This window comes from Bacillus rossius, chromosome 1 (genome assembly GCF_032445375.1).
Source record: "Bacillus rossius redtenbacheri isolate Brsri chromosome 1, Brsri_v3, whole genome shotgun sequence".
NCBI classification, from domain to species: domain Eukaryota; kingdom Metazoa; phylum Arthropoda; class Insecta; order Phasmatodea; family Bacillidae; genus Bacillus; species Bacillus rossius.
In genome coordinates this window covers 202,416,584-202,432,071 of record NC_086330.1, presented here as the reverse complement: position 1 = coordinate 202,432,071, position 15,488 = coordinate 202,416,584, and the positions used below count along the sequence as shown (strand labels likewise).

The 15,488-nt window shown below is 34.6% G+C and overlaps 1 protein-coding gene across 3 annotated transcripts in view; it reads left to right on the top strand.

Moving 5' to 3' along the window:
* LOC134527243 (ribosome quality control complex subunit TCF25) overlaps positions 1–15,488 on the top strand; it is a 361,743-nt gene that overhangs the window by 79,642 nt on the left and 266,613 nt on the right. For all 3 annotated transcript variants that reach the window (XR_010074132.1, XM_063359741.1, XM_063359743.1), the window contains exons 3-4: positions 4,195–4,367; positions 8,559–8,641. Coding sequence is in view for 2 of the 3 variants with exons in the window: in XM_063359741.1 (XP_063215811.1) it covers positions 4,195–4,367; positions 8,559–8,641 (256 nt within the window). In the remaining variant the exon portion in view is untranslated. The remainder of the gene's footprint in view (positions 1–4,194; positions 4,368–8,558; positions 8,642–15,488) is intronic.

Genomic DNA, 15,488 nt, shown 5'->3' with positions numbered 1-15,488 from the left:
TATTGGGAAAATAAATATGAAAATAGGTAGTTTGGTTAAATACATTTAATTGTATCTAATGGTCAATCACGTCTTTAAATCTGTATTCAGTTTCAGGGCGAGTACAGATCAAAGCCTGCCTACAAACCTACCGCTTATAGTACAACAGACGCGGCCGACAAGTACTCTTACGATACAGTACAATAATGCCAGGTATTCACACGATTATTTCCTACAAGTTAAACATTACCTTCAGTTTACACTTTCATTTTATCAATTACATTTTATGTATATTAAGCGATAATATCGGAGCAACTAAATAGTTGGTTAGGATGAGAGAGTTTTACGACTCCTCAATAGTGAGGTCTCGACAGTCGATGAAGGCAGAGATTCGGTTATTAACTTACCTAATATTTTGCGCGTTGCATTGAAAATCATACTCTTTACTTATCACTCTAAACAAATAACTTTTGTCCGCACGAATATGAGCTGCAAAGCATGTTTTCAAAATAATTAATTAAATAAATAAAAAAAAAATATCGATGTTAATTAAACATTTATTTCAAAACTGGTACACATTTTGTGTACGATAAATGCTCACTGACAGTTTACCAGTAGTTTGCAATTAAACGCTCTACGGTCAGCTTATTGACGCAGCGCTTTCAAGGTCACTGGCGTATGAACAAGGGATGACTCCGCGTCTCCGTCTGTTCAAGGGACAGAGGAAGAGCGAGTCCACGCCAAATACCACATGGCCTCCTTCGCAAACCCCCTTCCCCCGCCCTAACTCCTAGAGAATAACCGGTTTGGGGTGGCAAACAGCGACTCCGTCCACCACCCACGGCGGCTAGTAGTGGAGGTAGCCAAGAGTTCGGGTTTTCCACTTCCCCTCGCACCACGTTCCTCAGAGACTGCGACAGCTTGCTAACGTGTGCCCGGATGTCCCTCCTTAACTTTCGACAGAAGGATGATATAACCTCCAAAATTTTAGCAAAATACTCTCTTTTATCGCAAGTGAAGTTCTTGTCAATGCTCAAGTAGCAAAAATAAGTGACATCAATGATGCGAAATTTGCAAATCTGAAATATTTCATTTATTTGTTTCCTTTCATACTGCCAGTCAGAGATGGTGAAGGCATGGATGGTGCAATGGATGAACTGCATAGGCAGTTTGCAGCATTGCAAGTTGAAGATCTCACTGTTGTAATAAATAAGAAAGAGAGAATTGATACTATATGGACTGAAGTAGGAAATATGCTCACTGTTGATGGAAAATTAAAATATGACAGAATTTCAGAAACTGTTTTGAAGATACTTTTGATTCCCCATAGCAATGCAGAGTGTGAGAGAATGTTCAGTATTACAAAAAAAAACTAACAGAATTTAGGTCATCAATGAGCAACAGAACAGTGCAGGATATAACCATTTTGAAGAGTGGAAGCTCACCAGTTTGCTACAAACAAGTTTTTAGTGATGATTTTTTAAAAAGAGCTAAACATGCTACAGTACAGTATCTGCAGAATTCCAGTGCACAGTCAAGTGGTCGTAGGGAATAAGTTACTGTTTTTTTTCTACACTGTGTTTTTTGTGTGGCAGTTTTGTATATTATTAACATTAACTCATAATTAGAAAATTGAACTACATTGGCAAGAAGGGATACTTTTTTTTCTGAACTGATAGTAATGACATGCTCTAAAGTGAACTTAATTTTATGATTTGTTCTCCAAAGGGAAGAAACTGAAGGACATGCCTATCTCGGTAAGAAAAAAAAGTATATATATACATTAACTTGTGTACATGTGTATCAAATCATTTATTTTGCATTCAAGCTGTTAAGTTTTAATAAATTACAGTAACGTTTTATTAAACTTTCGTATTTTGGGTAGAGACAAAGCAAAATAAACATGTGTTTTCCTGATCACTTATTTTAAACATTGCGCCTGATTTACGCTATAGATTTGTTAATTTGGAAATCTTACTGCTTGCACTCTAACAAGTTGGCAGGTATGCAAACGGTGGCCTAAATTATTTTTATGGGTGGTTATTTTATAGTTTCTATTGAACGGTGTTAAACATATAATTATTAAATTTGTTAAAGGATTAAGGATTTGTTTTGCTTCATTCCAATATTTTATAGAACTAATAGTAAATCATCCGCACCAAGAAAAAATATTTGCAATTCAATTTGACTTTGCAAATATTTTAAACATTCAATTTGATATTCACTTTGCATAAAAAAACTGGTGTCCGCACAGGCCTAAGATTTTCCTCATACTACCCTAACTATATTGCTTGAAAGTTGTAACTACGGAATGAAGAAGCCAGGAGCATGGACTTACAGTACACCGTTCTTGCAGACAGGTAAAATCTTGAAATCAGGGAAAACTCTAGGATTTGAAAAGGTGTCTTTAAATACCAGGAAGACACAGGGATTTTGACAATATCTGAGGTGCAAAACAGTATCACTAATTTTTCATGCTATTAATTATCTTAATGGTTCAAAATGGTATGTACAGTGGAACAATGATTATCTGTGACCCTATTAACCGGGCATTCAGTTAACTTGGTTCTCAATTAAAAATTAAACATATTTTTGGGTTGGGGGGGGGGGGGGGGTTATAACCAAACTCACTACGTGTAATTCATTAGGGATGGGACAAGAAAGGAGTAAAACTAAAAACTAAAAAACTATGTGTTAAAAGTAGAAATGAACGAACAAAGAAACATACATACGTATGTACATATTTCCAGAATTGTTTGTTGATTCAGGGAAAGTTAATCGTTGAATTGTACATACCTATGCAAATTGTAATGTGATGGTTAAAAATTAAATAAAACAAATTTAATAAATAAAATTAAATAGAAATTAATCAGAAATCAATTAAAATCTATTATGAAATTACTTTAACTTCTTAGAAAAGGGGGGGGGGGGGGGGAACTGTAACTCAGATGACATACTCACTTAGGCTAGCAAGAGGTTTATTCTTACAATACCACTTAACTTGATAAAATAGTTTTCATTCTCGGATCGAAACAAATAGGTCTGTCATCCTGTACGGGATGTATAAAGAGAGAGATAAATAAATGGAGATACTTAAAAATAAATTAACACTAAATTCAAAACCAACTTACATTTTTTATCAAATTTCTTAGGTTCAAAACCAGTATCTAGCAACAGGTAGTCATTATAGGTAATGATTAAAACTACATTAAAATTCACAACTATATTACGAACTAAGGTACTCATTACTGATGATGAGAGGCATAGCCTCCGCCAGAGTGAGCTTTGACCTCTCTCTAACCTATGCTTAAATTTCCCTCGCACCGCCGCGACTACCAGGACAATCGATGGTTATTGAAACCAAATTTACAAACAACTAACCAGGACAGCTGAGCAGGCTACCCCCTCCACCCAGACGTGCAGACACACAGTGTGTCCTGTAACCACGGCCAGTGGCGTGCGGCCAGACAAACAAACTACAAAACAATGTGCAATCTGCAAGCCAGCAGCGTGCCCCAATTACTTGGTCACGCCACTTGCGCCGGCAAGTGAACAGAGCAAGCCCAGAGTCCCATCAGTAAAGTCCCCAAATTCGATTTAAAAAAAACCCTGTAAAATTTTCAACTGCAACAATATCAAATTGTAAATATAATTCTTATTTTTCTTTAAAACTGTGTCTTTTAGGTCAAAAAATAATTTAATTCATACATATTTTTAAAAATTAATAATTATTGTCAGTAATCTTATACATTTGTTTTGTATAAATAATTTACGAAATTTTGCTGTATTGTACATTCTAATAAATTTTAATTCAATTATCCGTGATTTTCGCTTATCGGTGCTGACGTTCCCTCCCCCCCAAATCACTCCCGTTAATTTCAACCATAAATTTTTGTGCTCTCATATTATTTCTAGCATTAATTAAATATAAGGGTAACAAATAACTGTGTATTCATTTTAAGCACAGTCATATATTTATAGTATTTCCTGACAACCAGTGTTTTAAAGTTTAAGTAAAGAAATTTTAGTTTTCTATTTAATAAAATGTGTTTTTAATAAATGTTTTCTTATCAGACAGGCTCAATAGACAGGTAAAATATTTTTAGTTTGGCGAGGAAAACAAGGAAATCTCAAGGAAATTGAATGAAGTAGGAAGTTGAATTTCTGCAGTACATGTGTTGTCTTTACGAGTAGGTCCTCAACACTGTGCCACAGGCATGCCTGCAGGAGTCCCAGGAGAGCAGCGGGCCGACCGCGGCCGGCACCAGGCAGCAGCCAGCGGAGAGCTCCGCCCACTCAGAACTACTGCAGGCAGCCCGTCGACACCTCAATCCAAACAACGAGCTCAAGAAGAAGTTTGGGTCGAAGATTGTCGAGTCGGAGCAGAGGTGTGTAGGCCATGTTTTGTGCCACACTTGTTAAAATCCATCTTTACTGTATCATTACATTGTTTTTTATTTAAATAATTGAAACTTATTTATCAAAATAGTTTACAAACTTCCAGTGAGGTTAAATGTATTTTGTATACTAAAAGTCGGAAAGAAAACAGTCAAGCTGGTAAAACCTTTGGGTCACTAATTGAAATTAAATTTTTGGAAAAAGTTTGGTTATTCCTTGTAAAAACAACCATTCAGTCATCAAAAAAAATTATATTACTTTCCTCCAAAAATTTTGAGGGGTTATAATTATGTAAATAAGAATATATAATCTACATAGTTTTATAATTTTTTTGGCGATGTATTTTAATGTTATTAGTTTTTTAAATTTGGGTAAATTGTATGTTGAGGACTTGCATAATCTTGTAAAATATGGATTTACTCAATTTATATTAGGCCTAGTGAGTTGTGTAACCTTTCATTTTGAAGAGAATTTCAAAAGGTTTAGTTTTCAATGTCACTTGACTATGTTTGTAAATTAATGTTTTTCTTTAAGATAAAAATAATTATATATATTTATGGAATAGCTAGTTGTAGTAACTTTTATTCATTTTGAAGGAAAAATAATTTTTTTTAATACCAAAAACTTTAAATTCTGAAACTTTTCGAGTAGGATCTATAGTAACATAGGATGTAACGTTTTCTTAGGCAGCATTATTTATACTATTTTTTGCATTTACTATACCATTTTATTGCATATTTGTATCTGCAATAGTATTTCATGGCCCCTATGAGTTGAAAATAACTTAACTTTAACTTCTTCTTTGATAAGTTATGGAGTTGCGTGTATTTGCTTGTAAATTCTGAAAGAAATGTTCGTTTTAATATCATAAATTGAATAATTTTTTTAAAATAGTCAATTAAGGGGCTGCTTGGTCTGGGTGTATTTGTGTTGGTGAGGCGGGTTGATAAGTGTTAACATTCGCTGCTGCTTCTTGCGCTGTGTTGCCTCTAAGCACAATGCTGTGGATTGGCGTGCATAGGTCAAGCATGATATTTAAGTGATAACTATAACATTATATAGTGGAGAAATGAAGATTATGGTGTAATGAAATACCCTTGAGGGCTTTTCAGGAATTTGCTACAAATATATCATGCCTAAAAATTATTTTGAAAACATTTGTTTTAGCCATTTTCATTCTCATAAAAATACAGTTTATAAACAAAATATGAAAACATCTGTCATTAGCTTATTCTTTATTACTTTTTGTAAACAGACACCACTCTGATATCTTGAGCAGTTTTCAAATCGCAAGGTTTTTTCTGATGTTCTGCACACTGTGTGTGTGCGAGGTTGGCTAGAGAATCAAATATAAGTGTTGAACTTATTTTTTATGCAGCATATAAGTTTCATCTATATTAATATAATATATATTAAGATTATAAATAAATGAATAAATAAATGCATTTGTGAAACTGATCTCACCACCAGCAAAGAAGCCTTTGTTTACAGGTAGAGGCTTGTCGTGTAAATACAGTAAAATTTGCTTAAGACATTCCCGCATAATACGTTTTCCTGTTTATAATGTTTAAATAATTATTCCCTTGATCACTTCCATATATCTCTATGTAAATTTTTCCCATTCGAAACGTTTGCATTTATAAATGCTTCCCGCATATAACGTTCATCATTTCAGGAATAAAATAATGTAATAAAGTTTATCTTTACACTCTTAAACTTTATTTATAATTATATAATATTTATAAATCAAAACAATAACAAACATAACCGCCAAAATTTTTACCGCACGCAGCACGCTGTTACAATATATTTTTCGACCAATCATCTGCTTGCATTCGTATCCTTTGTGAGGCGGTTCTATCTGTACACCATTTCCCTCGTTCAAGGCATAACGTCGATGAATACACAACAAAAACAAACCACTAGCCATTCTTTGACCTGATTGCGTGACATGTGATGCAACTGTTACAGCTATAGGAGTAGCCAATTAAGTTTAATTGTTGAGAACTGTGGTAGAAATGTTTATATGGTGGATGTAATTAATATATTTTTTCGTTTTTGGCAGGACTTATACCGTATTTACCCGTAAATTGTGCTTATTTTTCGTAAAACGTATGTTAAAAAAATCATTATTCAAAACCAGACAACGCTGCATGGCTCGCTGCACAATGCACAGGTTTCTTCAAGCTGCAAGGTTGGTTAACCTTCTACTTCTTAAGGAACGGTGGACATCTTGCATGTTGATTGTGCTTTATGATTTTGATTTTCTGGAGACAATGCAATGAATGCCGAAGGTTTACGGTAGCTATCATCTACGCATACTGGAAAAAAATGTGAAATGTTTTAAAATAAAGCTCAGGATAAGAAAATGTGTCCATTGGGTAGAAAAAACGTTGCGGAAAATCGCGGGGAAATCAGTTTTGAGAGATGGTGTTTTTGCAATAAAATGTTTATTTATAAGCTGAGAATTTGCAGCATGTGGTTCCTGAGCAATTTTCAGAATATTTTGTTTAAATCTTTCTAACATGGCATTAATTTTGGTCGTTCTTGACCGAGATGTTTGTGGCGCTTTACTAATGTAAACAAAACAGTTACGATCGTAGCCATGACTGATAATTTTTTTTCCCGGCCCGTCACGGTAAACATGATATTATTCAGAGTTAATCTGTAAATAATATATTTATTACCTGGTATATTAAGATATATGTATTTACAACAAAGAATTGCCCTGAAACTATTTATAATTTTTGTAATACCCCTGAAGCAAAATTAACGAATGGTGGAAAACATAACGGTAGAAGTTATCACTAGTTTAGTACCATGAATGCTATCTGCTCTGAAGTTAGCTCTAACTTCTGGATTTATTTACCGCCCAGTGTGTCATTGTACAGAGAGCTTGGGACAACAGCCTATGCCATTCCATGCAACTATGGCAAATTCTGTAGCATTTTTTATTGTTTTATATCAAAATGTGCAATGATGCTGATAGAAGTAAGGACTTTCCTACAGGTATCTATTAGCATTAAAAAATAAAATTCAAGAGTCAACCACAAAACAGGTAGCATCATACTCTGAGAGCCTCCAATGTGTTGGTTTTCAAGGTATCTGTCACAAACATTAATTTTTCCCCACCCACTTTGGCCAGTGGTAATGATAGAGCTAATACATAAGGGCCTTCCTACAGTTGTCTACTACCAATAAAAAAATAAAATTAGAGAGGCAAACACAGTCTGGGTTGCGAAAGGGCCTTTGAGGATCTCCAATGTGTGGTTTTCATGGTTACTTAAAAGGTAATTCAATATTTTGAATAATTAATTAATTCAATAATAAACATTTTAAAGTAACAGATTTTAACCAACTACAAATATTTGTGGTAATGGAATCCCCACAAATGGCAGAATTTTAAAAATGAAAGCTGAACAAACAGCGCATAACCTAAGCATGTCACTTTAATTTTTTTTTATGTAGCAACTGATGTACTATTTCCCTTTTAAGAAGTTTTCCCTGTTAATAAGTTTTTATCATCCAGTCCCTTGGAAAACGTCTTAACAGGGTTTTACTGTATAGTGTGTTTCTTTTGTTGCATTGTCAGGGTTGCTACAGGGAAAATAGTGAAATGTCAGGGAACTTCAATTTGTAAAGGTATACTGGGAAAAGTCAGATAATGATAAAATATTTCTTTAATGTTTTTCTTGTGACAGCAAGATTAAACCAAAAATACCACTTACGACAACGTTTATGCACCTGAAAACATACTAAAATGTTTTATAATCATAAAAGTCAGTTGATTTTCCTTTTCGTGAAACCCTGGGCATTTAGTGTAAACACAAAGGGGAGAAAACTTATTTCAACCTGTTTACAGAAAGCCTACATTCAACAGTTTTACGTGAAACTATAGCAGTTGTGTTTAAATACAATTATATCTATTTAAAATGGCACTAATTTTACTTATGTAACCCATTTGAATGGCATATACAACCTCTTTTCCCCCCAGAAAGCATCACCAACTGTGCAGCAGGATAATTTGTGTCTGGATTGTCAGGGAAACTTGTTGATTCAGCTCTGGAAAAGCTGGAAAAGTCAGGGAATTTTGGAATTTCAAGCGTGTCACAACACTGATTGTTGATCTCTTGTTGAGGGTCACATAAACTTCCCTGCTCTAGTGTGTGTGTTTCCAATAGGAGGCGGAGCCGCGGCCACGGGTACAAAAGACTAACGTGGCTCGTCACTCCACGAGAAAACTGGCCAAACCCTGGGAAGACAGGTGGGTTTCTCCAGTGCTCTAATGCTAGTGTGTGGTTTTACCAACACTTGCCGACTTATCGCACCAAGCTGTTTTGCTGTGGAAAATGCTGGATGGTCAAAAATACTTTAAAACAAAATTTAATCACATTATCCAATCCATATGATGTGGCACAATTAAAATTATTGGTAGCATCATCAATGTTAAAAAAATTGATATTTTGTGCCTTGTTAAAATTATGTATTGACAGTTTAAAACTGGCACAATTAAATTTTTATTCTCACTGGTTCGATTATGGCAGCCATTTTGTTGCCATAACGCACGACACCTTTTACATTTACAAGGGTTTACCTACATTGCTATATTGCACTGTCAAAGTAATAGAGCCATACCTCAAAAAATGTGAAATTGAGTTAAGATCGCCAATGGAAACAACATCTGCCAATCTTACCAATGTAATAAGGCCATACCTGAATATTGAAAAATAACGGTCAAAACACGATGTTGCGATGGACGCAAGTCCGAAATTTAACCATGTTATTGCAATAATATAGCCTCTTGTTTAATTGTGTTAAAAGTTTCTACTTTTGACATGTGGCCGAATTACTTTGACAGTACGATTATCTTAGCTTTGGTAGGTCATAGCATGATGAAACAAAAACTGAGGTTTTAAGCACATTATATACTACAATACTAATCATAAACCATCTTTCTAAAATCACTCAAGCTTAGCAACTTTGAAAGTTGAACTTCTGCCTCACAATTGCACATATTTGCATTTTCATAATGTTTTTCAGAATGAAGGCAGTATGTGTTGGGCTTCAAAATATTTTTGGAAGTACTTATGTCATAGTAGTGAAAACACAAATTATTTGGAGTGTGAGACTTTGCTACTTTTTTTTTGCAAGCTTGTAAAAATGAGTTTTTTCATATTTTTGCCTACTTTATGGCTTAATATCTTGTGGGCAGTTATCTAAAAATCTGAAATTTGCACACAATTAAGTGCTCCATGGTACATAACTCTTGTTAAATTTTGACTTTGAGATTCAACTGGTTCATAAGTTACAGCCTGTTGCGAACTCGTAAAAAAAAATTCATTTAAGTATTTGCATAAATAAAAGCAATTTTGCCTTAAAAGAACAATACAGCTCATGCAAGTTGCATTGCAAAAGTCTTTTCTGTTTGTAAACATTTTTGGATATACGTACTAACTTTATCTTTCATTCCTGGCATTTCCCTGGAAAACTCATTATCTTGATAGAAATCTTGAATGACCTGCACAGTTTCTTCAGGTAACTTCTTCCTACCTGTGGGATGAACTAATGTGCAGATTCCTTTTTCCAGTGTAAGTTTTCTTGCTTGTCTTACCATGTACTCAGAAACACCAAATTCTTGTGCTGCCTTCTGTCTGGACCATGATTGAGGGATAAGGCTAAGAATTTGTAATTTTCTTTGTCTATTCATTGTGGGCAGCTTTTGCTTTATTAAAGTTACCAAACAGTCCAAATCGGCAGCCTTTTGTTCCACTTCATGCCTCTGTAATTCTGTACTTTCACTAGTTGATGTGGCTGAAAGCTGTACAGCTAATACTTTCGAGATTTTGTCTGTTACAGCTGATGATACCTCTTGTACTTTACGTTTCCCATATTTTTCTTTTGCATGTTGTGGTACCTCATGCAGTTTTATTGGTGACTGTTGCAAATATTCCAAACTTGTGTCAAGTAAGCTACGGGTTTCTTCTATTGATGCTTGAATCTCTAAACCCTCTGCAACGTCACTTTCAGATGATTCTGAAGATACTTGTGCACCTACATCTTGAATATTATACAACCTATTCCTACATGAGGAGCATAATTTTTTACCAGGAATTAAATTAAGTCCCTTGTCTGCTGCTTTTCTGTAGCACTGTAAAGAGATTGTGCGCAAAGAACGCTTAAGGCTAAGATCCTGAGTTTCTTGCGAGCGGGCAAAGACACGCGTAGTTATCTTTGTCCTCAACAGAGCGCACTAGCAGTACGGCTGAACGATGTAGCGACGCGCGGAAAAAAGAAGGGGGGTGGGAAAGAGGACGCTGTTCTCAGAATTCTTATCGCCCAGCGGGGTGTCATGTTTACGACCAGTCTTGATGAGGGGGTGGGGGAAGGGTGTACTCTGTCTCGGCGAGCATTTAGATTTCCAATCCCTTTGCCTCTCTGTCCGTTTCCCGCATACCCACTCAAGACTACTCGATCCTCAACAAAGCGCAAGAGAATAAATATTACTATTTTTTGTACATTTCAGTAGAAACCCGTACGTAACCGAGTGCAACCCAAGGTAATTTTAATAAATATTAATTTGGTGCACTACACATATACAATATACAACTTGTATGTTTTACTGCGGTGATTATGTGGCCAACACTATCAGATTTGGTCTCTTTTGCAAGAACGCTCGTTCACAGCTAACCACTACATTCAAATAAGTTGGCCAGTAATGTAGTTTTCATGCCCCTGTAAAAAAAAAAAAATAAGGTTTTGCGCTTCTACAAATTTTCTTTCTTTACACATTTTGTCACAGGTGTGTGCATATGTGTATTACACAAACAGTTGAATATGTGTATTACACAAACAGTTGAACGTTGACCATCTAATAGCATGACGTTATGTTGCAAAGCGGTATTATTTGCTATATTTGATATCTGATTAGGACTATTTTTCTGTGCAACTATATATATGCGAACTTTTTATACTATCGGAGAATTTTTTGTAGCTGAATATCTGTCTTCAAAATATTGCGGATTATTGCATTAATTTTAGTGTTTTAAATGTATTATGATTTGATGTATGTAAACATGAGGCTAGAGCTAGATAAAAGTTTTTGTTTGCTTTTTTAGCTGACCTGCAGCTTGTGGCTTTTGATTACACTTCCTTTTTTATATGTGATGTTTAAAAACGATGTTATTAGTAAATGTCCTGGCATTCGTACTTCTTGAAAAAAAAAACGTAATCATATTTTCGAAAATTAAGCTATCATTTAGTAATTTATTATTGCAATATATATACTTGTGTATGCTAGTCGCGTCTGGCGAAATGAGATGCTCCTTCACGCTATCCCTACTGGTGACGTCAAGCATCACTGGTAGTTCGTATTTTATGTATGAACTGTAAGTCAAAGAGGCTCGAAATAAACATCAGTTGTAACTAATAATTATTATTATTTCTGAAAGGTCCACATACTCGAAGAATCGCCTTCTCCACGCAATCAAACGTGTTTTAAAATATCAAAGGAGTAGGCTACACGTCATAGGTTGTATAAGAATATTTCGGAGGGAGCTAACCAATGATATTTTATCGTGCATACAGATAAAGTGATATTTTAAGAGTAGTAACCCCCCCCCCCCCCCCCCCCCAACCAACACCACCACCAACTAATGGATTTATTGACACATCCGTACATAAAATAAACACTGCTCGAGAATCTGCACCTGAATCGTCTTAGTGGAGTAAAGGTGTACATAAATTACATTCACATAGGTTATACAGAAGTTAATCAACCAGAGTAAGTGATTAGGAGCAAGGAATACTAATGCAATAAATATGCCATTGATATAATTTAATGATAATTTTTACTCACGTTTTAGAAGTTGATATTGCTGAATAGCAAATTTACATTTTAAAATATTGTAACAATGAAAAATTGTGAACCAATAAATATTTTTTGCCTAGTGTATCATTTGTTTATGTCTTAAAACAAATGGAAACTAGATATTATGAGTACGAAATATTTGTAAGTAATAAAAATTTGCATAATAAAATGCTTACATTCATACAAAATAAAAATATTTTTCTTAGATATACAAGCATAACTACAATTTCATTTTCGGCCAACGAACATATAGTTAAGCTTTGGGCCTTGATAATAATACATAATTACATTTTCACTTTTCACCAAAAGTACATGAGGCACAACAGTCAACAAATCTTAAAACACAATAAAAATATCCCCGGTGTACATTATATTTTAATACAAACACCAATACAATACTAATTTTAACTGAACATTTTTTGGAGATATGCAAAATTTTATTAAAATTAATCAGAAAGTAATGCAGTCACATGTTTGCAACCTTGCGTACTTACTTCACTTGCCTTTGACGAATCCGGATAGGTTCAATGTTTAGCCAGCCGAAAAGGATGTTTAGATTTTATTTTTAAACGCATGTGAAATTAGTCTTTTTTTTTTTTAACACTTCATCGCTGTCACGTGAATTTACGGCAACTTACATTATTATTGTACTTTTGTTTCGTAGTAACGATCGGTAGGCTAAATATGTACATGTGTTTGTTGAAACTTCGTTTTAAACATCCATAAATTAATTTTGTCAATTTATTTATTGATACCAGTAAAATACAAAATAAATGATATTTATTTTACGACTTCTTAAATTATTTAAATGATATATAAAATATGACCAATATTTTTCAAATGAAGACGTATTTTCAACTTGAAGAACGCGAGAATTACACAGATTCATTTACTTGCGTATTGCATAGCATACTTCACGTCCATTTCTGACAGTCTTGCGAAGTCACTTCCAAAGTATGTACAAGTATATTCTTTAGACGAATTCGGACATGGCATTATAATCTTCCATTATGTGTAGAAGACGTGTTCTTACATTTGCTTGGAGTTAAAAAATTATTATTTTTTTGAAATAATAAAGGCAATTTTAAAGTTTAACTCCATTGCAGAAACACTTACGCAATATATTTGGTGGTTCTCTGCAAGTGTATTTTGTGTTTTATTCTAGTTCGATAATGAAGTCAATCTGAATTTATTGCCTTTTTTCAGATTTGTTTATACAGTAGATGTATATAAATATAAAAAAATTATGTAACAGGATGAATCTTAAATGGTTTGAACAGTTGTTGGTTTGTTCATTAAAAGCCTTTCTTTTTTACTGTTCAAGTTGGATTTCTTTATAACTCAAAAAAATTATCACGTATCTAAAAAAATGAATAAAAGAGCAAACTTCTGTTCGTATGTAGGTGTTAATTTTGCTACCGTTTAAATCATGAAAATAATGTTATACAATTTGTTCGATAAGTAGATTTAGAAGTAAGGCTACATATTTCAGTCGTTACCATGGTACGACTTCCGGAAAAGTTTTACATATATATATTAATATTTTTTTACAGAAGGTACCGGAGCGCAGAAAGGAATTGTATTGTTTGTGAGAGTTCTCTGTTGGCAGTAACACCTATGCTATACGTTTTATGTTCTGTTTCCAACTCATCGTTAAAACTAAATTTTACAGACTGATTATTATCCTTTGATTTAAAATCTAAGTTATTTACTGTGTTTAAATATGCTTTCTTGCGTTTAAGAATATTTTGTTTTGGTTGTATGATGTTTGAGTCACCCGCAAAGATAATGAGATAGTTATTTTATACTGCCTCTTTCGCGTTTTTTTTTTTTTTTTTAATTTTAGTCTTTCTTAACAGTGGGGAATCAATTATACAGGCTGTGCTAAATAGATAGATTATGTTTATATCATTAAGATCAAACTCTTCTATTTTTGTGCATTTTATAGTACCGTATATACTCGTGTATAGCGCGCCCTTTTTTCCCCTCAAGTAAAGGAAAAAAATAAGGATGCGCGCTATACACGGAAAAAAAAAAAGTGAGTAGATGCGGCGGGGAGTGGAAGTCGTTAACTGCCGGTGACGGGTGACGTTTCTGGCCAGCCCCCCACACATACGCACAAGCAACAAGGCCTCTCTTTCACACACACACACGCACACAACCTGGTCTCTCTCACACACACACACACACACACACACACGTGCGCGCGCGCAAGCTCGCAGGTCTCTTGTTTATTTTTAGACCTCCCCCTCTACAGAAAGCCAACGCAGCTAGTAAAATAAAAAAGAGAGAGAGAGAGAGAGAATGTTGACACCAGTCCCCCCTTCCACTTCCTTCGCTTTGTCGCAGCTGCTACCGGTGAGTCATCTAGTCCTCCGTGTCACATTCCTGCCTGCCTCACTTCCCCCCGATCACGTACCAGTTGTGACGATACAGTGCTTCATTATATTCCGGCTACACAGCAGAGTTTAAGTATTTTCCTGACGCATCACCACACATCAATTTAAATTATCATTTGTTTCATACGTAATTACTTAACAGGTACCACAAAATGTTAGTACAATTTATTTACGGGAAAAACAAATTTTTTTTCTTTGGAATTTGTTGCAAAAATCGTGGTGCGCGCTATACACGAGGGCGCGCTATACACGAGTAAATACGGTATTCCTATTTTAGTTAATTTATCCAACAATATATTTATACAATCAAGGCCTTAGATGCTTTATAAAAAAAACTCAAGTGTTTCATAATCAGTTGCCGTGTATAGATTTATTTTGTAGAAAATAAGCAGTATGTGTTTTAGTGCTTAGAGTTTATGTAAAAGCATGTATTAAATTTGAAAGTATTTTGTACTTTTCATACTTAAAATTATCATACAATGTTCAAATATTTTTTGATATAAATAAGGACACCTGTATTTCGCGAATACATCTCGTGTCAGGCTATTTCACACATAACTGTAGCTTTTTTCTTAGATGTTTGGCGAATTGCGGGCGTGCAGTAGTACGGTAACTACGTCCTATTGGCCCCGTCAAGTGCGGGAATACTGCCTTCACCGACCACAGCCAATATTTACAAGAAAAATCCACAGTGTTTTGTAAAATACCTTGACACGAAATGTATTCGCGAAATCCAGGTGTCCCTAGATATAAGACGTAATTGCCCTCGGACGATAATTTTCTTTACTGGTATTATCACCTTTTTTATGCAGGAGAATAGTTTTTTTAGTCTTGTGATACTCATT